This window comes from Anabrus simplex, chromosome 1, assembly GCF_040414725.1.
Source record: "Anabrus simplex isolate iqAnaSimp1 chromosome 1, ASM4041472v1, whole genome shotgun sequence".
In the NCBI taxonomy this organism is placed as follows: domain Eukaryota; kingdom Metazoa; phylum Arthropoda; class Insecta; order Orthoptera; family Tettigoniidae; genus Anabrus; species Anabrus simplex.
The window spans coordinates 87,188,100-87,214,054 of NC_090265.1; the positions used below are offsets into that span (position 1 = coordinate 87,188,100).

The 25,955-nt window shown below is 37.9% G+C and overlaps 1 protein-coding gene across 1 annotated transcript in view; it reads right to left on the reverse strand.

Moving 5' to 3' along the window:
* LOC136861673 (hemolymph lipopolysaccharide-binding protein) overlaps positions 1 to 25,955 on the reverse strand; it is a 68,757-nt gene that overhangs the window by 26,611 nt on the left and 16,191 nt on the right. Inside the window, exons 3-5 of the mRNA XM_067138837.2 lie at positions 23,751 to 23,883; positions 21,055 to 21,255; positions 20,881 to 20,955 (exon numbers count right to left, since the gene is read on the reverse strand). Of these exons, the coding sequence (XP_066994938.2) occupies positions 20,881 to 20,955; positions 21,055 to 21,255; positions 23,751 to 23,883 (409 nt within the window). The remainder of the gene's footprint in view (positions 1 to 20,880; positions 20,956 to 21,054; positions 21,256 to 23,750; positions 23,884 to 25,955) is intronic.

Genomic DNA, 25,955 nt, shown 5'->3' on the forward strand with positions numbered 1-25,955 from the left:
GATGCTACCCTTCCCAGCGCTGGTATCTATATATGCCAAGGCCAGCCAGCCAGCAAGCAGTACAAGGACGAGTAGACAGCTGTGTGATTGAGACAGAGGAGAGACCGGCCCGCGTACAGTATGTTCGCGCAGTCACGGTGAAAGTACTTTCCGTCGTATTTCCGGAACGCGAAATTATATCGCCGACAGAATTATAGAAGACGTCGCACTATATTTAGTATATCGCGTCTCGACTACAGTCTAATCCTAAAGACATTTAAGAATATAATACGAGTGAACTTATTGAAGTGCAAACATTAACTATTTTACGTTCACAGAATATGTCATTACGTGTAGACTTATGATTTTGAACTTCTGCAGAAACTAATGTGTAGAATCACCAGAACTCGTTTCTTTCCGAGTATTGAACTGTATTCCTTTATTCATGTCACGTCAGTATACGACTCACAGTAATTTGAGTGAAAATTAAGAACTTTCCTGAGGTAATATAACATTATAAGAACAAGATAAGCAGAAAATAATTCTTAGTGACTTAATGACTGTGTTCAAAGACTGTGATTATCGACTTGCCTTTTCAAGTGTGAACTGTGCATTTATGAACGTTTCAATAACGACTGTAAATAGTAATTCATACAGGAAGGACTGTGATTCTTTCAATTACGCCATAAATAGTGTTCAACAGTCAATGACAGTGTCAGTGTTAACTACTGGCACTAAGTGAATTTTTCGTGTGCGAAAAATCACCCTAACGAGCTGCAATTCTACATGATCCAGTTCCAGCCGTCATCACCTCATCGGGAACGTCAACATGGTGTGTCAAGGGAACATCGCCGATCCTGATTCTCCACGGAACATTCCAGATGTCCATCCTTCGACTTTGTAGTAACATTTCTTGCCATAAGTGAGTAGTAACAAACTGACTAAAATTTTTTTCTTTCATTAATTTGTGAACAGTGGAAACCAGTGCCGCGTGTGAACAAATATTTCAGAGTTCTCATAATTTCTCAGAAGTGATTAATTTAATTTCAAATTTCAGTTTCATATCTCGTAGAAAGACTTTAGGCTTTTCAAGTGTGCTATATATCAAGGGTGACGAACTGAGAACTGAAAACTATTAACCAAAATTTAATTTCTCATATCAACTTACAATTATAAGTGTGCTTAGGTTTAGAAAGACTTTAGGTGGAAATTCAATACCTCATATTCTCACATATGAAAGACTTTGAAATCAGTAGTATTTATGCCATTTTCATGAACAGAATTCAGGAAGATTACTTTCAAACTTTTAATTTCAATGCCAGATTTGAATCAAAAATCATATCGCAGGGTGAAGAATTAATAAATTGTCTAAAAAAATATTTTTTAACCATCTATTATTCGCTCTGCGAGTCTATCCTACTCTGTATCAGCTCCAAAACCAAGTCCACTCCCTGAGGTCCTACTCATGCCCTTTGCCCACAACTTTTCCTGGTACAGTAGATATAGTCTTTCAAAAATTCACCCCAATTTTTAAAGGAGATCCCATATACAAATTTTCAGTTCTATAATATCTCCAGTTTCTCAGATATATGTATCTTCATATATACACCCTTATGCACTCCTCCTATTGGGATTTTCCGAAAACAAAAATACGCGTTTCTTTATTTTTAAAGGAGATTCTAAATACCAATTTATACATATATAAACTTTAAAAGTTTTGAGATATAGATACACTCATTTTAAACATTCGACCCCTTTTTACGCCCCCATTTAATTTAATTTCCCAAAAACAAATAATACGTGTTTCTTTAATTTTAAAGGAGATCCCAAACACCAATTTTCAGATCTGTAATATCTTCAGGTTCTGAAATATAAGTAGACTCATTAAAGGCATTCAACCTCCTTTTCACCCTTGTCCACCCTTCCTATTGGGATTTTCCAAAAACAAAAAATGCGTGTTTCTTTATTTTTAAAGGAGATTCTAAATAAGATTTATTACATATATAAACTTTAAAAGTTTGGAGATATAGATACACTCATTTTAAAAATTCCCCCCTTTTCACCCCTTTCCATTATTTGGATTTTCCAAAGACAAAAATACCCTTTCCTTATTTTTAAAGGAGATCCCAAACACCAAATTTCACGTCTGTAATATCTTCAGTTTTTGAGATATAAGTATACTCTTTAAAGGCATTCAACCCCTTTTTCACCCATTTCCATCCCTCCTATCGGGATTTTTCGAAAACAAAAATACGTGTTTCTTTATTGTTACTGAAGATTCAAAATACCAATTTTTACATCTGTAAACTTTCAAAGTTTTGAGATATAGATTCACTCATTTTAAAAATTCACCCCCCCTTTTCACCCTCCCATTATTTGGATTTTCCAAAAAAAAAATATACGTGTTTCTTTATTTTTAAAAGTGTTCAAAAGTACCAATTTTCAGGTCTGTATATCTTCAGTTTCTGAGATATAAGTACCGGAATCCTGATTAAAGGCATACAACCACTTTTTCACCTTTTTCACCTCTCCTGTTGGGATTTTCTGAAAACAAAAATACGTGTTCCTGTATGTTTAAAGAAGATTCTAAATACCAATTATCACATCTGTAAACTTTTTAAAGTTTTGAGATATAGATACACTCATTTTAAAATTTCACCCTCATTTTCACCCCTTTAGCGACGGAATATCCAAAAATCCTACATCTTAATATGAATATATCCCCAAAATTTCATTTCTTTATGTCCAGTAGTTTTGGCTCGGCGATGATGAATCTGTCAGTCAGTCAGTCAGTCAGTCAGTCAGTCAGTCAGTCAGTCAGTCAGTCAGTCAGTCAGTCAGTCAGTCAGTCAGTCAGTCAGGACAAGTTATTTTATATATATAGATTACGAAGTAATGATAGTATTGGAGAATATTATTTGTTCACTGTGTGATCAGTGGTTGGAAGATGTTGTTACAGATTTATGTGTTAGTTACCGTTACTGTATGATAAATAAAACGCAAGCAGCGAGGTTAGGTCATGCTCATATGAATATAGAGATACAGTGCGGGTTATTAATGGTCGAGTGGTAGTATAACATGAGAGATTATACTAGGTTAATTGAATCTCACATACTTTATGGAGTAGATATATGGATATTAAGGAACGTCGCTTTACAGAACAAATGTTTCACAATGTGAATATAGATTGGTCAATTGAATTACAACGTAGTATTAGCACAGCGGTAAATGATATGAGTTTATTTTAATTACAGTAGCACATAAATATGTAATCAGACAGCACGATTTTCATAGTTTGAACTGATTGGTTATTCTATTAATGCCACTTACTGACAAAATATTTGATTTCTACTGGCATGTACGAATGAATATGACAATATTTACTCGGTATTCTTATAGACATAGTAATTTATTGTGATGACATTTTATATCTATACTCAGGAAACTTATTGGTTATCTCGTATCTCGAAAAAATTAATACAAAATCCAAACAAACTAAATATGAAGAAATCCTATTCCCTCCTGAAATAAAGAATCAATCCTCATTTGCTGCATGAAATATTTGTACGCAAAAAATGATGGAGTGAAATTATTCAGCAAAATAATAATGACAAGTTATGAATGAAAGGTTATAGTATAACCAGTTTCAACTATGTCAATGGAAACAATTTATGTATTTAACCTTAATATGTAACATAAATGCATTTTCTTTTCCCTACGGCCCTCAATTCGATTTCATTGTATTTGATATCCTATTAGTATGCTAATAAACTAGACTTAGCATAATTTCTGCGTTTTCTTTCTGAGAATAGGTAGTAAAATGTAGCCATAAGGTAGTATAAGTGTTAATAGTAATAATCTATAAGATATGAGCGATATCATGGTTAATTGATTGATTTTTGGGGGGTTGAATGATTGATATTCGAATATCTTTACTCTTCAACGGAACCTGCGATTATATTAACAGTCTTTCCTAATTAAGTAAGATTTAGTGAAAGAAAAGCAAACTTTGAATATTCAGATAAGCATATAGATAAGACTGATAGACTATTTTGTAATGAGATTTGGAAGCTGAATTATTTAATGTTGAAGGATATAGAGAGAGTTAGTCTTATAAATAGCTTAACGCCAATAGTAGAACATTCTAAACGATATAATTTTTTAAAATGTCGAATTTAGCTCAGTTGAAATCGCAATTTGAGAGTTATCAGAAGGAAGTTGAGGAGGAAACCAAGAAAGGAGATGAAGCGATAGGTAATAATCAAGAACAGATACAGAAAGCCAAGGAAGAACAAAATGGAATCTTGGAAAAACTCCAAGAGATGATTAATAATCAGAATGAGGAAATGATTAACAGACTGGAAGGAAAGCTCCTGGAAAGGATTAATAAGAATGAGGAAGCGAGAAGAGAAAGACAGGAAGAATTAAGGAAGCAGAATGAAGAAACGATTAACAGTTTGGAAGGAAAGCTCCTGGAAAGGATTAATGAGCAGAATGAGGAAGCAAGAAGAGAAAGACAGAAAGAAGCAAGAAAGCAGAATGAGGAATTTCAAGAGATGATTAACAGGCAGAAGGAGAAACAGAAGCAAAGGATCGAGGAAAAATTCCGGGAAATGATTAATGAGCAGAACGAGGAAGCAAGAAGAGAAAGGCAGGAAGAAATCAGGAAGCAGAATGAGAAGCAGCAAGAAATGATTAACATGCAGTAAGAAAAGCAGCAAGAAATGATTAACAGGCAGGAGGAGAGGCAGCAAGAAATGATGAAGGAAATGAAAGAGGTTGTAAGGACGGAAATTGAGAAAATTGGAAGCGAAATAACGCAAATTAAAACGGATATCGACGCTCTACGTACTGAAATTACAGGGATTGTGGAGAATACGAGTAAAGAGGTTTATCAAGAAATAAATAAAGTCAGAGAGGAATTGACGGAGGGTAGAAACGATATACAAAATCTAAAGGCGGAAGAAGTAAAGAGTCTGACGGATAATTTAGAAAGCCTGAGAATAAACTCCACGAAGAGATGGGAACAATATCAAGGAAGGATAAACAAATTAAATGATGCAATCGAAACCACGAATAAGTCGATGGAAGTAAATTTCATTCTGGCAAGAGATCAGGTAGCAGATAAAATGTGTATAATGCAAGAAGAAGCTGAACGGAGTAAAAACGAGACCGATAATAGGGTTTACAAAGCAGAAAGGGAATTGCGAACCATACGTAGAGAAATACAGGAATTAAAACTAGAGAACCGAACCACAAAAAACAATTTATTAAGGATGTGGAAATTCAGGTTAATGACAGAGAAACGACACCAACGATGACAACTGATTCGAGCCAAGTTATTAATGGTGGTACAATAGGAAACTGAAATTGTAATAATGGGAGTCCGGCAGTGATAAATATAATCAAGACTGTCGACGACAGGCCAAAGCATTTCAATAATACCGCAAGTTTATCCCCGAAGCAATTTCTAAGGGAAATGGAAGATTACTTTAAGGAGAATCAAATTCCAAAAGAGAAAATACTCAGAGTTATTGAAAAGCATTTAGACTTCAACCCAAGTATATGGTATCAAGAATTAAAATATAGTTTTCATGACTATGAGGAGTTTAAAGCAGCATTTCTGAGAGGATATCGGAACTCAGAGGTTCAGCAACAGCTTTATTCGCGTAAATATACATCTAATGGGCAAACAAGATATAGTGATTACTTTGCATTCCAGTTTCGTCGTTTCCAAGATTTAAATGCCGCACCGAGTGAGTTGGAAGCCATAAAAACAATTCAAAGGCAGTTTCCACCCGATGTGCAGAGGCTGTTGGCATCTGCGGACGTTCAGACAGTGATTGAGGTGGAGGATAGATTGAGACAAATTGATACGACAACTGTACATCCTACGGCTAGGTTAATGCGGAGTACAGGAAATGAGGAATCGATAAATGTAATAGCGCAGGAGAACTTGGAAACTGGTAGACGGAGAGAACATAAAAACAATTCTAAGGATTAAGAAATAGATGGAAGAAGAGAGTTAAGAGATTGCCAATGTCAGAAAGGTCATGAATGTCGGCGAACATATCAGGTAAACGATAGGTATAAACCGTATTACAGGCCAAATAACAGGTATACGGGGAACGGAAATCGGAGTAATTTCAAAAGAAAACGTTTCTACGAAGGAACAAGAGGACAGAATTTCAAGGAAAGGGAATTTGCAAATAGAAAATATATTCAGGAGCTAAAGGAAAACACAAGGAATAAAGAGAAATGGGAACAAGCAATAAAGGACAAAGAGCTTGTCGGAGATATGGAAGGTGCAGAAAGTTAGGAGCTCCAGGAATACAAAAGCATGGAGACAGGAAACCGTCGACTAAATCCAAACGCGCAAAATTTTAATGCAGAATTAGACGTTTCCGAGAAGAAAAGAACGTCAATTATGAATTAGATATTGATAAAAATCGCAGTAAAGAAAATAACATAATAACAAAATTACGAGTTGTTTGATCGCGGAAATTGAATCACGGGAAGTTGGACCGGAGGATTCATTACATGATCTTTCGTCGAATATAATGCCACAGGGATTGAATTTACCGATAATTGTTGTGAGAGTCAATGAAATGGGAACACATTGTCTCATAGATTCAGGAGCAAGCATAAGTGTAATCTCAAACGTGTTATTTCTAGAAATAAAGAGAAAAATGCAATTACCAAGTATACCCGTGTCTGGAATAAAAATTATAAGGATCAAACCGGATAAAACGGTAGAATGTAAGATGCAAACGTACCTGTGTATTGGAATTGGGAATCAAAGGTTTGAACACCCTTCCGTAATTATGAATAGAATAAAGTACAACATAATTTTAGGTGTGGACTTTATGATAGCCACAAAGATGACTATTGACATGGAAAAGCAGGAGATTAGATCTCCAATTATCGAAAATTATGGAAAGGAGATCACTGTAAGGATCAGCTTAAGCATTAATAAAGAGCACATGGAGCATATGAGAATTGAAGGTCGAGAAATGAATGATAGCTATCAAGAAAGCATCCATACAAATGAAAGCCGAAGCCCAATTTGTAAAGCAAAAGCAGAAATAGTGTATAAAATTGAGAGAATAGTAAGTTTGGAAGAAGAGAAGAATCTTGAGATATGGAAAAGCTTCGTAGAAACTAGAATTTCATCAGAGGAGAAAGTCACATTATACGAAATTTTGATGAAATATTCAGATGTATTTAAAAATAAACCAGGAAAAATTCTAAATTTCAAGTACAAGTTACTAGTTAACGGTTGGACGCCATATAAAGCGAAACTGTATGAGATACCCGAAAAAGATGTCCAAGAATTTAAAGGAATTATACAAGTGATGTTGGACGACGAAATAATTATTAAAACAACCACTCCTTATCTAAACACTTTAGTTATTGTAAAGAAAAGCAATGGAAGCTTGAGGATTTGCCTAGACGCGAAAAATTAAACGAGAAGCTGATCCCAGAATACGATCAAGTGCCCAGAATAAAGGACATCATCAAGAGGTTCAAGAACATGAAATCCTTTACTAGTTTAGACTTCACCTCGTCATTCCATCACATCGTGCTGGAAGAAAAATCATGGTTGTTGACTGGATTCATGTTCGATAACCAGACGTACGCCTACTGCAGGCTTCCATTTCGCTTAAAGAATAGTTGTGCCGTTCTCATTAGGGCTCTGGACAGAAATATAACAGCAGAGGTAAAGAGTTATGTGACCTCTTACGAGGACGACTTTGTCCTTGCTACGGAAACGTATGAAGAGCATTGTGAAAGGCTTGAAAAACTGTTGGATAATTTGAGGAATACAGGTTTTAAGGTCAATTTCGCCACATCGAAGTTTTTCCAAGTGCAAATACCTTTCGTAGGACATATCATTGATGGAGAAGGGATACGACACAATCCAGTTAAAATTAAAGTAATATGCGATTTTCCACGACCGGCCAGGATAAAACAGCTCAGACAGTTCCTCGGAATAACGCAATTTTTCGCGGATCACTGCAAAGGACATACTGAAGTAGCAGCACCCTTGCAAGAATTATTAAAGATAAATAACAGATGGAAGTGGGGTGAAGAAACGGATAAGGCTTTCATAGAAATGCAGGGGCTAGTGGCGAACAATATCAAGCTGGGTTATCCTGACTATGAGAGGGAATTTGTCATACAATCTGATGCATCCAATATAGGAGTCAGGGAATGCTTGTACCAAGAGGAAGCGGATGGTGAAAAGAAGCGAACGTACTTGGCATTCGTGAGTCGTAAGCTGAGAAAGCACGAACACCACTATACGACAACGGAACAGGAATTATTAGCAATAGTATTCGGGTTACAGCAATGGTCAAAAATAAGTGGATATCCGGTTATCATACGTACCGATCATAAAGCATTAACTTCCGGTCTAAAAGCTGCAATGGCAAGCGAACCTGTAACTCGATGGATCCTATTTACGCAACAGTTTCAATTAAAATAGAATACTGCAGAGGCAGGGATAACGTTTTACCTGACGCGTTAAGTAGGAATCCAGAACAAAGAGAGGAGTTAGTATATCAGATAGAGATGGATGACCATGATATGGAAATAATGAATAGGCTGCAAACAATAGATACCTTACAAAGAGCAGACACAGAGCTGGCTAAAATCAGAAATAGATTGGAAGGACAGACCTAGGAATCACAAGTAGCACAAACATATTGATTAATAAATGGAAGGGTGGATAAATATCTTGATAAGGGCCAGAGAAGAGCACGAATTATGGTGCCAATGCCGTTGCAAAGACAACTAATATGGTTGACCCACCAGATTACTGGACACTGAGGTATTGATAAAGTGTTGTACACCATCTTAGAAAGATTTACTTGGAAAGGACTGAGAGCAATGATAAGAAAAGTAATTAGAACATGTGATATATGCCAAAGAACGAAGCACAATACAAGATTAGCTAGTCACCAACCAATAGCTATATTGCCAACTAAAGCCAATGAGATATTCGCGATCGATATATTTGGACCACTTCCAGTAGCCAGGAAAGGAAGAAAATTTATTGTGGTGACTATGGATATATTCCCCAAATACGTAGTTTTGCAACCTATTCAATGAGCCAATTCAAAGCAAGTCTTCCATGCATTCATGAAAGGTGTAATACCAAGAATGGGAAAGCCAGAAAGAATACTGAGTGACCGTGGCACTCAATTTACATCAGATCAATTTCGTGAGGCCATGGAAAGATTGAATATAAAGCACGTATTGTGTTCAGTTAGACATCCGTCATCTAACCCGGTAGAGCGTTGCATGAAAAAAATCTTGAAATTCTGCCGAATTTACTGTGGGAAGAATCATTGGGGATGGATCGATGTTATTCCTATAATTGAACATAGTATAAACAACACTGCGCATGAATCCACTGGGCAGATCCCGAATATTGTACATAGAAATGAGGTCCCAGAAAGGCCATGGGATGCCGTTATAGGAAACATGGAAGAAGATAGACCCAATGCGCAAGAATTAATTAGCATGGTGCGAAGAAAATTGGAGGAGCAATCCCAGAAAAGGCTTAGAAGAATGCGGAACAAAACGTTTCACCCTCAATTAAAAGTAAATGACCTAGTGCTGATCAAGAAGTCGCCAAGTTCCTGTGTCACAGGAAGGATTTTCACAAAATGTTTACATTTATATGATGGTCCATACGTTATTAGGAAAGTATTCGGGAACAACGCATACCAGGTCGAGAACATGTCCGGGACATATCAAGGAGTCCACAATGCAGCGAACATTAAATATTATTATAGAGAAGATGAGGAACTGATCCCAAGAAACATGCTGGAAATGTGCGGGAAAGAAGAACGCTCTGATACAGAATACCAAACAGATAGTGAGAATGAAACTGTTTAAAAAGTAAATGAACGAATTGAGTTTAAAATAATATAAAATCATTTAGTAGGTCAACGTACAAGGAACGAAGTTCGGAGAGAAAAATTATGTAACGTAAAGGTCCATTACACGTGGAATGGAAATATAATTTAAATATATTGTGACTAACATATTTAAAACTAACTGGGAGGAGAAATGTACCATTACGTTACAGTTGAGATGATCATTAGCATGGAGATGTAGTGGATAAAATGGCGCGGAGCAGCTTCAGACAGCGCAAATATATATGAAGTGTATTGCAACCTGCGGCAACAGTGTTTTTCTCTTCACTTTGCCCCATGTATGGGCAACAAATTTAATGCAACCTATTGGTGGCCTCGTAGTCCTAATTCTTACCAAGGTCCAGGTTGGACTGATAAAAATATAGGTATCACCATGGCGCTGTACTTCCTCATACTTCACCTCAAGTTGTAGTACTAATTTAATATGATGTTGCCCGTGCAATATTTCCACTTACATGTTGCTAATTAACTATGCGAAATCGGGGATGGATATACCAATCAAACGCGGTGGTTGCATGTCCATATTAAGTCAATATCTCAGGGTAAAAACATCTATATATATTCAACAATACTATTTACCTTCGCAAGTTCCGTTGAAGAGAGTGTATAGTTCAATGTGTTACTCATTTACTCCGAAATCCTACCGTAGAATTAATATAAGCCTTTAAATATCATGACTCCGAAATATCAGCCTAAATGTATCCTTACAACTAATCTTCCTATCTCTACCTTTGAAAATAAACGCTAGAATAAACTTAAAACTAATTTATTAGCATGCCAATATTATAATTAACAAAATAATGATCATCTTTGGTAATAGAGGAAAGTAAATCAAAAAAATCACATATTATTTTTCTTGACAACTAAAATTGACGAATTGACATAATTAAAATTGGGCAGGTATCTTTAATTCATCTGGGCAATTATTATTCTGTTGCGTGACCACACTTCATCATTTTATTTCAATATGGGGACAACTAGGATTTACTCTTTATTAAAGGAGGGAGTGGTCTTTCTTTCCTTTAGGTCTATTTGCACTACTCTTTGGAATTGGTTTGGGAATTTGCGTATTGACTTGTTTATGGCATGAGATAAGTAACTCTTTCCAATGATGGCTTCAAAATGCCATTTTAAGTATCTAAAAGAAATTAATCCTAACCATAAATATAAATTCCAACATCCTATATATATATTAAAAATGTGTGCCAAAAATAAAATCAAATATCTTCATTTACGAATGCCATCGCCATGTTCTTCAACCGTCATGACCTGTCAGAATCGTACCGACCGATTAATTATTATGTGTATTTTCAATTAAAATTACTCCTTCAACTGCCTACTAATTTTACCATTTTCAGGTTAACGCGTGCTCCACTGCTATATATTCATTATATGAGACGAATATATTACTAGGCGACTATATCTCTATTCTATATACACTTCAAATACGTGTAAATTACGATCCATCTATCTCCATATTCCATATAAGTTCGACCAATAGACCATTTAATCTCACTGCTTCACTTAATATATTCACGTATCTAGGCCTTAATTTCACTGCTTGCCTCATTTTCAATCGCAACATAACTGTAGCTAAGAATAAATTCGCACCTATTTCCATCAATCATTTACTTACACAATACCTATTCAACATCTCAAATCTCCAACAACATATTATCATTTATGCATTTAATTACTGCGATTCCTTCGCATACAACAATATCTCTACTCAGATTCCACGTAATGTCTACCACGTCGCAGTAAAAACATTCCTTTTACTTAAATATCTACTCAAAACACCGCAAGCTGCTACTGTTTATTTCAACTCATCGTAAATGTAGACGATATTGGCCTAGTTATTCAATCTGGTCATTGGGTAGCCTAGGTTTATTATTATTATACTGCACTTCACTATCTTAGCCTTGCCTAGTTTAATATATGACGTTCTCGTAAGCATATAGGTTCAAAAACATCAATTCTCTTCCCGATACTGCTCACATTAACCTCATATCAAACTTATGAGCACGGCAGTATATTACTACACATAAATAATACGTATCTGTGGTTATTTTCTCCGGCATATGCCTTAGAATTCACACAATGGCACAAACAGGTCATACCTTTGGCACTTCAGCATTCCTACAATTATACTACACCAAATGAAATACTTTATAGTTAAATTTACTAGAACGTTACTTATCTCTGGCCATGTTATGTCCGACTCTGCTTTTTTCTTGCTCGTCACGGCTTCTCGGAACGCTTAGCCTTGCACTGGATCACGTCATGCTGGATCTCTAGGTCTTCAGGCTTGAGCTTACGATGATCTGGTCAGCCTCCCTCCATCGCTTTAGGCTAGCTCCATTTCGTGTCCAATTTCCATGCAACGAAAAGACAATATTAAATTGATAGAATACATCTTAATTTTCAGTATATAAAGCTTTTCCAAGTACTTTCCCTAATTGTATATATATTTCTTTTCCTCTAAAGATACTGCTCAGATTCAATCTTTATTTTCATAAACTGGCTCTTCCTTGGTCTTTTTTATGTTGTCTGAATAATGTTCTTTAAATCTTATCAATGGGCAATACGTATAATTTGATGAAAATTTGGCCGTTTATTAAGTCAGTGTAGGCCTTATTTACGAATGCCGTATCCCAACACCTCTTCTTCCGTACAGTATTTGAAATCTTTTATGCGTGTTTCCCTGCCGTTTTTATGTATTTTCCAGTGGTTTGTTTCTGGATTCTTCCTTCGTATGGCTCCTATTATGGTTATATTGATTATGTCAGCTAATCTTCTGGTCAAGTAATCGCAATTCACAGTCCGTTTACGACGAAAACTCTTCTTGCCAAAGTAGATAATAATAGACCGTTTTTCAATTTTTTTACGTATAATGGTTCATTTCTCATAGAGTTTCCTTTCCATCTCGCCAGGCACTGCCTCCTAATTGCGGTCAACTTGTCACAAAAAGTTATTCCGTGCATTCTTAACGCTTGAAGCTGATCTGCGCCATTTTTCTTCCGATGTATATTCATGTAAACTGACGTCAATCGTAACGTAATGGTACAGTATCCATGTGGCATGTTGATCGTAATTAGAAGGCGGAGACTTATAAATACCGGTGAGTAAGAAAAGAGTTTCTTAGATAGAACAACTATGGTCCTTAAAAATATTTGAATTCATTCTATTCTTAACTACTTTGTAAGAGAAAATCACATTTAAAAGATAGCAATTTTACTGCGAGCTAAGAAGAATATTATCAAGGAACTAGGACAAAGCCGAGAGATAATATACTTTCGAGCGAAGAATTTAGTTAATTATACCTGCAAAAATAAGCCGAGACGAGCGGAAAACGTATACATTTCGTTTCAAAGTATTTAATTTACGAAAAGCTACGGACCAGTAAAAGATTGAGAAAGAAAGGGCCAGTTACATCATAATAAGTGGCCAGATACCGTCAACAACTGTAGAGATATTAATCACAAGCTCTAGTCAACATTCAGTAGATTATATATTTAACGAGAACAAGCTTTATCGGAAATATATACTTAGAGCACAATTTAGGAGTATTAAAATACCAAATAGCCATTTATACGTCCGAAGAAGCTTGTAAGGGATGATCTAACTATATATTCTGCCCAAATAATGTTATCTTCTTATTGCATGGACACCGGAGATATGATGAAACACGCTTAAACTGGTGAAGGACGACTACCTGAGATGCTTTAACTCAAGCCAGACTGCCAAGACCGATGCCCAGCTGTGACGTACACGGAGACCAAGGGTGAATGCTCAGAGATGGAATAAGAAGTGAGAAGAAGCCAGCAATTGACCCAATCATGACGAGATAAGTAATAAGTTTCCAAATTACCAGTTTAAAGTTATTTGTAGTTGTTGAAATATAATAGTAGGAGTGCAGAATTGCCTACAAATAATTTATAAGTGCCAGTAAGTGAATGACAGTGCTAGATTTTAGTAAGTTAACCACAAGCTTGTGCCAATTTGAGTAATAGTTATACCGTGCTCGTAAGACGATTTTAGGTTATTGTAAGCATATATGGAATGTGAATATCGATGTTTATGTACCCGTCTACTCGGAAAGATCATTTAGCGTTGAACTAGGCGAGATAGAGAAGAGAGTCTGTGAATTATGGAGTAAAACCTGGATATTGCAGAGACCAGATCGGCAGACATGGCCATTATGACTGTATTATAAGAAATGGATTAAATATTGGAAATTTGCGGTTAATAAGAAGAATTTGTCGTCGACGGACTAGTAAACCGTAACAAAGAGGTTGTTTCGAAGAAATGAGATGAGAATTTATATATGCAGATGGGTCTGGAAGAATTGATATATTGAGAATTTTGAAGTAATGATAGTATTGGAGAATATAATTTGTTCATTGTGTGAGCAGTTGTTGGAAGATGTTGTTACAGATTTATGTGTTAGTTACGACTATTGTATGATAAACAAGACACATGCAGCGAGGTTAGGTCATGTTCATATGAATATAGAGGTACAGTCCAGGTGATTAATATTGCCGATTGGTAGTCGCAAATCGAGGATTGTGGCGACGTTTAGTAAATTCGCAGAGGCTTGCAGACTGAACGCTGAAAGGCATAACAGTCTATAATGATAATGTATGTATGGTAGTATAACATGAGAGATTATGTTAGGTTAATTGAATCTCACATACTTTAATGAGTAGGTATATGGATATTAAGGAACGTCGCCTTACAGGACAAATGTTTCACAATGTGAATATAGATTGGTCAATTGAATTACAACGTAGTACTGGCACAGCGGTAAATGACATAAGAGTTTATTTTAATTACAGTAGCACATAAATATGTAATCGCACAGCACGATTTTCATAGTTTGAACTGATTGGTTATTCTATTAATGCCACTTACTGACAAAATATTTGATTTCTACTGGCATGTACGAATGCATATGACAATATCTACTCGATATTCTTATAGACATAGTAATTTATTGTGATGACATTTTAAAACCGTACTCAGGAAACTTATTAATTATCTCGTATCTCGAAAAAGTTAATACAAAATCCAAACAAACTAAATATAAAGAAACCCTATTCTCTCCTGAAATAAAGAATCAATCCTCATTTGCTGCATGAAATATTTGTACGCAAAAAATGATGGAGTGAGATTATTCAACAAAATAATAATGACAAGTTATGAATGAAAGGTTATAGTATATCCAGTTTCAACTATCTCAATGGAAATAATTTACGTATTTAACCTTAATATGTAACATAACTGCATTTTCTTTTCTCTACAGCCCTCAATTCGATTTTATTTTATTTGATATCATATTAGCATGCCTTTACTGGCGGGACCTAGTGTTTACAGTGCACTATGTCTTCTGGTATGGGCTAGAGCAATCTTGTTACTTTCATTGATCTGTCTCAGCTTTATCCTTGGCTTTGACAAAATGAAAGTGACTGAGGTATGAGTGATGCTAGTAATGCCATTTGCCCTGAAAATGGTTTTCCGTGGTTTCCCATTTTCACACCAGGCAAATGCTGGGGCTGTACCTTAATTAAGGCCACGGCCGCTTCCTTCCAACTCCTAGGCCTTTCCTATCCCATCGTCGCCATAAGACCTATCTGTGTCGGTGCGACGTAAAGCCCCTAGCAAAAAAAAAAGTAATGCCATTCCTTCTGCAGCCAGTCCCTACTATGAATGGTGTGAAAATATTGCTCATAGGGTCGGTTGGTGCATGCATTTCAGTGGGCTTGGCAGACTGATATGTAATAGCAACTTCTGGCTCAGTGAGGAAAGCAACGGGAAACTACCTCACTCCTCATTGCTTTAGTACGCCTCTTCAGTGATGCCTAGGCCATCTATGACAGCTGATGGTGGAGCTGTTGAGGATCCAACCAGCCTTCGGGCTGAGGACTAAACATACATTAGCATGCTAATAAACTAGACTTAGGATGATTTCTGCGTTTTCTTTCTGCGAATAGGTAGTAAAATGTAGCCATAAGGTAGTATAAGTGTCAATAGTAATAATCTATTATAAGATATGAACGATATCATGGTTAATTGCTTGATTTTTAGGGGGTTGAATGATTGATATGCGAATATCTTTACTCTTCAACGGAACCTGCGATTATATTAACAGATTTTTGTGGACTAAGTTGATATATTTTTACCCTGAGTAGCTAGCTGGAGCATATACTTCCTACCACCGTACATGATTTACGCAATTAACCCCCGTTCTTGAAAAGATTTATGAAATAGTGATTGGTGGAAGGGTGTAGTATCATCCGTCAATCTACCTCGGCCTATTTTTATCCTATTTCCCTAGTGCCCAAACCTCCAGGGGTTATCCACCCGGGGTGGATTATAGGGTGTTGAACAGGAACAGGTATTTCTTCAGTCACTTGCATTCGTATTTTTCTCGGTTCCGTAAGGCGAAATTTTTCACCATATTGGATCTGAACCAAACTTATAACTAGATACCCGTTGCTGCAGAATCTAAGCATCTAAATGCCATCGCAACTGACTGGAATCTCCATTAATTCAAACGTGTGCCCTACGTACTCTCCACAGGAGCAGCTGTCCTCACTATACTCCTAGGTAGAGTCCCCTCGGGTGTCAAATTCGTCTACGTTTATCATTATTTGGATAACGTTGTTGTATTTGCTGAAACCTTTGAAGAACACCTATTCACTTTGAGGAAGTCCTTAAGAGCCTCGGAATTATAAACGTTTTCAGGAAATTAATCCATAATTTCTCCAACCGGGTGGCTCCGTTGAATCTACTCTGAAGATAAGTTGTTGCATTTGAATGGGGTCCTTCCCAACAGTCCGTTTGTTAAGATCTTAAATTGGTCTTCTGTAATTATAATCCGCCCATCTTGGCAATGCCGAACTTCCCTAAATGTTCATTGTTTAAACCAATGCTTCTTCATCTGCTGTCACGTCTGTCCTGCTTTAAGCTTCTGAACTCGGTAGGCTACCTATTTGCCTTTGTGTGTAGGACTCTATAAACTGAAGAATCTAAACATTCGGTATACGAGTTAGAGGGTCTAACAGTTCGTTTTTTCCTGGAGTGATTTCGCTTGTATTTAAAATATGTCAAATTTCACTTAGTAACTAACGGCCAGGTTTTTAGTTGGGTACATGACGTATTGTGTGTTGGGCCATTTGAATCTCGGCTTTTCAGTTTGATGTACGACACAATCGGAGTTCTGAGAATATAGTCCGTAATAGTCTTAGTCGATCTTTTGAAGCATTACGGTATATTGTTAAGTACCAACGGGAAGATTCTGTGCTTACTCCTATTATCGAGACCCTTCGTTCTGGGGAACATGTCGTCCCTTATGTTCTGAGGAATGGTGTTTTGTGTTGTCCTCGTCATGATCGGAAAATGAAAATTGTCATCCTCGTTGTGTTCGTTTTCATGATTTTTTTTACATATTTTCATGAAATGCCACCCGGTGGGAGTTTTTCGTTTGTTATCTATGGATGGCGAGTTTAAGAATCTGGTTAAAGTACTGTATATAAGACTTGCTTAGTTAGCAAGCCCGTCTTAAACACCAAGGTCGATCATTTGTCTTCTCATCAAGGTTCCCGCCCTAAAGAGCGGTTGTATATCGACTACGGGTGACCATTTTGACAATTAAAAAATGGCAATAAATTCGTACTTGTTCACCAATTTGTCTTGGTTATTCCCTACTAAGCTTGCTACCGCTCAAACTAGTATTTCTTGTTTAAATTCAATTTTCTCCTCTTTTGGGCATGCCAATATTCCAATATTTAGTTTCCGATAACGCTGAAGATTTCACTTCCAATCTCTTCGTACATTTTGTTTTCATTCCATTTCTCATGTGACCACATCTGCCTATTATCCACAGCCCTCCTTGGCTGAGAGTGTTAATTGCAACTTTCGTTCGGCACTCATTGCCTTTCATCATAATGATCATTCTCGCTGGGATATGCAATTTAATTGGTTGTCGTTCGCCTTCAATTCTGCTGTTCACGAGTCTCACGAGTTGTCTCCTATCTCTTCAATGTTTAAGTTTATCCCGAACTCTCCACTGTCTAACTTGTGGTCTATTAATGGACTTCTACCTAAGACAATAGATCCTGAGAGCATCCTTGATCTATGGAAGAAGGCTAGGGATAATCTCATAGGAGAGTGAAGATGAGGTAGGATCGTGGACGTCCACCTATCAATCTAAAGATTGGAGATCAGGGTTATGTTAGGAATTTCGTCCTATCTGGTAAACTTGCCCCCAGATTTCATATACATTGTCTTATTGTAGATTCTCTTACTCCTGTTACGTTATTGGTCCGTAATCCGGAGACTGAGAGAATATTTAGAGTTCACGTGAAGCCTACCTTAGTAACTATTACAGTCTCAATCATTTCTGTTTTCTTTTCCAAGTTCAGATTGTAAGTCTAAGGTTAAGTATATTTAGGTTAATGTGCTTGCGCCTCCTTATAATCCAGCTTTCTAAAGGCACGTTAGCCTTTACAGTTTGCCTTGAACTTTAATTATTGTGAAATTTCCCATTTATGCTGCGTTAGGTTACACCTGAATTTTCAAATTATTTTATTTTGAGTAATACTGTAAAATCTTCCCATTCGTTTAGTGTTTCAGTATCCTCCCTACCCCACCCAAACTCCTCAAAAGCCGTAGTTACCCTCAGGAAACCTCATTAATGCCACTCCTTCCTCATTAAACAGCCACGTTACTACCAACAAAATTTTCAACAAAGGTGTGCTTCCGTTAAGTGGTTTGTGTTACAGTTCCCGCTTTAACACCGGTGGTGGTGAGAAGATTAGCAGCCGCTGTCCTGGGCCCATCAGTTCCGATATGATGCCCACCTAGTTCCTGTGCTTGAGGAACCCACTGGAACTTCACATCAGCATAACCACCTGGTTGCTGTCCAGTGCTATGGTCCTTGGTGGTGACCAGTCTCCCTGCTTACTTCATTCCTCATCGCATCGGGGTGTATGTATCTGAGGGTACTTGAGGGGTCCGCCCATCAACCCAGGAATTCGGCGAAAACGGCCGACTTGCCGTCAACATCAAGACTACTGCTCGGACTTGGGATCATTCGATGCAGTTGTCGAAACGTCTCCTCTACTTTACATCGAATTTAATACCATAATCACAGTCATTCTGCTAAAATTTGTTCAACATCCAAAATGTTTTTTAAAAGTTCGCAAGTTCTGGTTTTGTTCACAAGTGCTTTATTCTCTTAACCCACTGTGGATGGGAGTGGTAAATACTCCACGGTATCCATTGCCTGTCGTAACAGGTGACTCAAAGTGAGTTCAGGGGCTCTCAACTTCAAGCGTGGGTTGGCGATCACTTTTCCCCTAACTGAGCCTGACACTCACTAACACACTAACTTGTGTCAGACTCCTCACTTTTATATTTTCTATCCGACCTCATTTGGTCATTTCTTGCTCTTTTCCGACCCCAACGGTATTAGGCCCAGGAAGTCTTTCATTTTCTCACCCTTCGTGATCCTTTGTTTTCCTTTTGCCGATATCTCATTCTTCAAAATGTTGAACATCTTCCATTTTCCCATCTGATTAGTTATAATTGAGGATGGCTGTCCAGGTGCACTTTCTGTTGAAAGAATAATCCCAACCGCTACCACCAACATCACCACCATTTCTTCTTCTTCTTCTTCTTCTTGCGTTCCGGCCTTCTAATTTCAATTCTTCCTCCTGAGTTGTTCTTTCCTTTTCTTGCAGTATTCTTTCATTGTTTCACTGTGCTTCTTTTTCCTATCTCCAGCCCATTTTGTGCCTGTTATTTTCCTTCCTCCCTTGGAATCCTTCCATTTTTAAGACTTACTTCCTAAAAATCTTCTTCCCAATAATTATTCTTCTCGTATGTTGTTCCTTTCCAGTTCTTTCTTGACTTCTTGAATCCAGGTGGTAGTTGATTTCTTTTCCCGAAGGTACTCGAAGATTCGTTTAGTTAGTCTATTGTCATCCATTCTGTAAATGTGTCCAAAAAAATAGTAATCACCTTTTTCTTATTGTTTCTGATATGTTTTCTATGTTCTGGTAAATTTCATTGTTACTTCTTAATTTCCAAAACTCTGTAATTCTTAGAGGACGTAATATTTTCCTTATACTTCTTTCTAATATTTCTAATTTATTAAGCTTGTAGTTCAGTGCTAGACATTCGCTGGCATACAGGCATTCTGGTTTCACTACGGTGCTGTAGTGCTTTATTTTAAGTTTTGTTGATAAGTACTTTTGGTTGTAAGTATTCTTAGTTATACCGTAAGCTCTTTCCATCTTTCGAATCCTCTCCTCTATAGCAGATTTTTTAAACCATTTTCTTGAATTGTCTCACCCTAATACTTGATTTTTTTTACCTTTCCTATTTGACCAATATCGCTGACTAAAAATTTCGGAGCGCTTTTTATATTCGTCAAAAAATTGGTTTTCTCGGCAGAGATTCTCAAGCCTGTCATGTTGGCTGTCTCTTTAAGGAGATTGACTTGCATTATTATTATTATTGTTGTTATTAGTATTATTATTATTATTATTATTATTATTATTATTATTATTATTATTATTATTATTATTATTATTATTATCTTAGGTAAACTTTTCTCCTCCACTGCTCCCCTGGCCCAAATGATCCAACCACCGAAGCCAGTAAATGTATACCTGCCATTGTTCCCCTATTTGTACCAGCAAGTACCTATTCTCACTTACATGAGTGTTACCTCTGACTTACGAGTAACTTAGTTCAATTTATATATAATTTACATTACGTGGAATCAGAAGCAGAAAAAAATAGTTCATGCAGTTCATGCCGTAATGTGAATTCTTGAACATTATTGCCAGACTCCGCTGTCGCCGGGACACAAATATCTTCCTCACATAACTTATTTAGTAGCCTACTCCTTTCCTCTCTTACGGCATCAATGACTATATCATACCTTGCAGAGTAACGTACTTTCCCTCCTCGTAACGATCATGGAAGCCCACATGGGCAAACAGAGCAGAATGTATACCTGAAAGAATAGAATTCACCAATCATCTAAATTATTTTGCAGTATCTACAGATATACATCAATCATTGTTTTTAATTGGCAGTCATTCAGTGTACAAACCTGAAAGGTTCTGAATAGGAGGTTTTCTCGCAAAAAATGTCCGGACCACATCAGCCTCCTCATCAGAGTTGATGACGATAAGATGAGCACCTTCCTGTACACATTTATCTCTGGCATCCTCCCACCTCAGAGCTGTTGTATGCATCTTGTAAAAACCGAGCCCGTTTACTACCGCATAACCGACAGGAGGTGATGGGGGAACTGTAAACATCGAAATTCAAAACGAAATTATAAAAGGAGGAAGAAAATATTAGAGTCAACAATAACACATATTTGGAAAGTTATCTCTCTGCTTATTTTATGTTGCTATTTGGTTTACGCCGCGCTGACTCAGAAAAGTTTGATGGCGATGATGGGATAGGGGAGGATAAGGCTAGGTTGTGTGGTGGTGGTTGTGGTGGTGGTTATTTTAAGACGAAGTACAAATGGGCAACCAGCCTCTCTTAACACTAATCAGGAGGAGAATGGCACTTCGAAAAGTTTTTTTTTTTTTTTTGCTAGGGGCTTTACGTCGCACCGACACAGTTGGAAGGAAGCGGCCGTCGCCTTAATTAAGGTACAGCCCCACCATTTGCCTGGTGTGAAAATGGGAAACCACGGAAAACCATTTTCAGGGCTGCCGATAGTGGGATTCGAACCTACTATCTCCCGGATGCAAGCTCACAGCCGCGTGCCTCTACGCGCACGGCACTTCGAAAAGTGAAGGTATCGGATGAAGTGTAACAAGTACTGTGTTACACCTACGTTACATATTATTACGCAACAGTTTATTCTTTAATATATATTATTTTTATATTCTGTGAACATCCTCAGCCTGTTTCCAGTCATTCGGCCGGGTCAGGAATGGAAAGAATGAAGCCCCATCTAGCGGCGAGGATAGGAACCGTGCCGGCTGCCGAAGCCTGTCGCACTCATCTGGGGCGATGATTATTAACTGACAGATAAAATGAAATGATATTGGAGAGTGTCGCTGGAATGAAAGATGCTTAAAAACCGCAGTACCCGGAGATAAACCTGTCACGCTTCCGCTTTGTCCAGCACAAACCTCTTATGCAGTGACCGGGATTTGAACCATGGAACCCAGCCGTGAAAGGCTGACGCGCTGCTGCCTGAGCCACGGAGGGTCTACATGATTTTTATACTCTGTATTATATTTAATTTAAATTTAGCGCATCGAGCGAGTTGGCCGTGAGGTTTATACCGCTTTATACCCAGCCCTTATCTCCTCATCCAAGAACCCTACGTCACTGTTCCCACCTGCTTCAATCAACTACCTTCGTGCCTGTTATTTCCACCTTATTAATATCGTGAGTCCACCTGTTTCACTCCCGTCTAGAAATGTCGTTCTGAAAACAGATCGATGGAATCATACTTTCATCCAAAAAGCTGACTGCTTTCTTACAGAATATCGTTGACCATGCTCAAGTAAATGCTGTGAGTAAATTGATAAATTAATCTTCTTCTTCTTCTTCTTCTTCTTCTGACTATTTTCCCCACACTCTCGTAGGGCCGCGGGTGCGATCTGTAGCACACATGTGGACTTGACACTGTTTTAGGGATGGATGCCCTTTCAGTCGCCAACCGCATGTGGAGGCATACACTGATCAGCCAGAACGTTATGACCACCTACCTACTATCGATATAAACCGGTCACCTGACAGGGAATGACTGCTAGCCAGACACACGCACAGTGCATGAAGTATCAGTGAGAGTGCTGCTTGTGTGTAGAATGGGGAAGGCGCGCGATCTATCTGAGTTAGACCGAGAGCAGACTGTGATGGTCCGGAGGTTCGGCACGAGCGTTCCTGAAACCGCACGTCCTGTCGGATATTTGAGGAGTGCTGTGGTGAGTGTCTTCAACAAGTGGCAAAACCAAGGTGAAACCATGTCCAAACCTCGAGGGGTAGGGTGTAATGGAGTGGTTCGAGGAACACAGTGGCGAGTTGCAACTGATGTGTTGGCCCCAACTCGCCAGAACTTAACCCGATCACATCTGGGATGTGATCGAACTTGGCGTCAGAGCTCATCGCCCCCTCTCCGAAATTACGGGAATTAGATGACTTGTGTCTGCAGATGTGGTGCCAACTCCCTCCAGCGACATACCAAGGCCTCATTACTTCCATGCCAAGACGCGCCGCCGCTATTACCATCCGTGCTAAAGGTGGGCTTACCGGCTATTAGGTAGGTTGTCATTATGTTCTGGCTGATCAGTGTAGGGCCTATATTCACTGTGGCGTGTTTCTGTGGTGGTTGGTGGTGTTTGTATAAAAGTAAGAATGTTGGGACAAACACAAACACCCAGTTCCCGAATCAGGGGAATTACCCAGACGCAATGAAAATCCCTAACCCGGCCTAGAATCTAACCCGCGACCCTCTGAACCGAAGGCCACTAGGCCGATCATTTAGCCAAGGATCAGATCCTTCTTCGACTTATTCCAGCTATCTGTGGGGTGCTACAGCCATCCATACCTTTTTTTTGTTTTGTTTTTTGTTTTTTGGTTTGGCTGGGCGATTAAGGTGGATGGCATTTCTGACGACGCATGATATTCGACCGGGGTTTGAACCTCAGCCTTCCGGTTTGGAAGCCAGCTTCTAAGTCACTGTGCTAATCACACCGCCGAATGAATAAATAAATAACTAGCTAACTAAGTAAATAAAATGAATATAATTTTTCATTTTTCACCTCAGAAACTCACCTCTAGCAGTAACTATCATCTGTGTAATTTCAGAGCCTTGGCAGTTGTCTGAGCCATGTTTCATGTCCAGGACTACTTGACTGAGTTTCTGCAGCGGTAGACCCCTTCTGGCATCCGACATTTCCGTTGTTATCTATTACAAAAGACACAACATTTTCAGATTCATTAAGACTAGAACTAAGTTTAGGTATTGTAACATTGGCCTAACGACAATTGTATTTGTCTGATAAGAAACAATTGGTCATCGATATATATGCCTTACATGAACAATAATATCGTGGGTTAACAAGAAAAAAGTATTACTTACTCCTGAGAAAAACAGATTTGAAACTTTTCAGTCATTCATCGGCAATATTTGCTCTCAAAATGAGGATAAGAATATTTACATTTAAAGTTATATTAGGGGGTCCTGAACAGCGCTATGTGGCTAAACTTGTATTAATATGTTTTACTTGAATGGATATTCCCTCTAGAGACTTAATAAAAGAAAGAAAAAATCAATAACTTAACTGACCTCGTACAACTAAATGGTTACTTTTTCTTTCTTTCTTAATCCGTTTACCCTCCAGGGTTGGTTTTTCCCTCGTACTCAGAGAAGGATCCCACCTCTATCGTCTCAATGGAAGTGTCCTCTAGCGAGAAACTTGGGGTGGGGGATAAGTGGGGAGGAGGACCACTACCTGAACAGGGTCTTGTGGAACGGGGATGGGTAGATTGGAAGAGGTTAGACATTTATTAGGGAAGGAAGTGACCGTGGCTTTAAGTTAGGTACCATCTCGGCATTTGCCTAGAGGAGAAGTGGGAAACCACGGGAAATCCACTTCGAGGATGGCTGAGGTGGGAATCGAAACCCCCACTACTCAGCTGGACTCCGGTTGCTGAGTGGTCCCTGTTCTAGTCCTGGTATCACTTTTCAAATTTCGTGGCCGATCCGGGAACCGAACCCGGGCCTTCGGGGGTGGCAGCTAATCACACTAACTACTGTACCACAGAGATGGACATAGATACGTGTTTATGAAATAAACTGTTGTCAGTGAAAAGCTTTATTAAATTATTTATTTCAAAATACGTTTAAGATGCTCCATTGTCCGGTGGTAAAAAGCTGACGTGTAATTGTTGCTCTACTGATACGCAACTGTTTTCAAATAATATTTTACTATTGTATTTATGAGTAGGAGCTACATGCCTTATGAATTACCGTGTAAGTGGCCGCGTGATTTGTGTAACGTAGCTATCAGCTTGAATTCGCTAGTAAGCGAATTCGAACCCCAATGTCGGCAGGAATGAAAATGGTTTTCCGTGGGTTTACATTTTCACATCAGGTAAATGCTGTTGCTGTAAAATAATTAAAACCATATTCGCTTTCTTGCCACTCCCTAATTCATTCCTCTCCCATCGTCGCTGCAAGACCTATCTGTATCGGTGCGACGTAAAACAAATATTAATTGTGCGCATTATGAATGTATAACAGCTGTAGGTGTGTGCCGTCTCAGAAATATACAGTTGCTGTTGAAGCTTAATATTTTTAAATACTCATTTTCAGTGTTATCATTATCTATTAACTGATGTCTATAAATTTCAAGAGTTTCCGAAATGTTCCGTTTTATCCCTTTTGGATATGTGCATAAAATAATGAGAGAATTTTATATACTTTATACTTCATGTTCAATTCCATGTAGATGTACAACAACTACCGATTTTTCATGCTTATTTAGCCGAAATGCTCTCAGATGTTCTTGAAATCCGATGTCAAAATCCTCTTCCAGTTTGTCCAAAGTAACATTCACAGTTTTATCCGAGTGATTTTATACACACCACCCTGTTTGAATTTATTTGGTTTATTGAATGAGTGTGGTAGGATCTGATACAGATTGTTTATGGTTCAGAAGCGGATAATCATATATTGCTTCTTGGGGGTTCTGGCTATCTGGTATGATACCGTTCATTTGTAAAGCAGAGCAAAGGTCATGGACATTAATATAATTTTACTCACACTGTAGAAGTTGTTGTATGGAAATACGAAAACTTAATTTCGGGTACTCAGTTATAGCGTATTCAACATAAATATTAGTTCACACGAGAAACCACCTCATTCACATCTATAGCGGAGAGTGCAGAATTTACAACTAACCGAGTTGTAGCAATAAAGTTATAAAACATAATGTAATGTGCATTCAATCGTAATGCATCCATCATCCAATATGA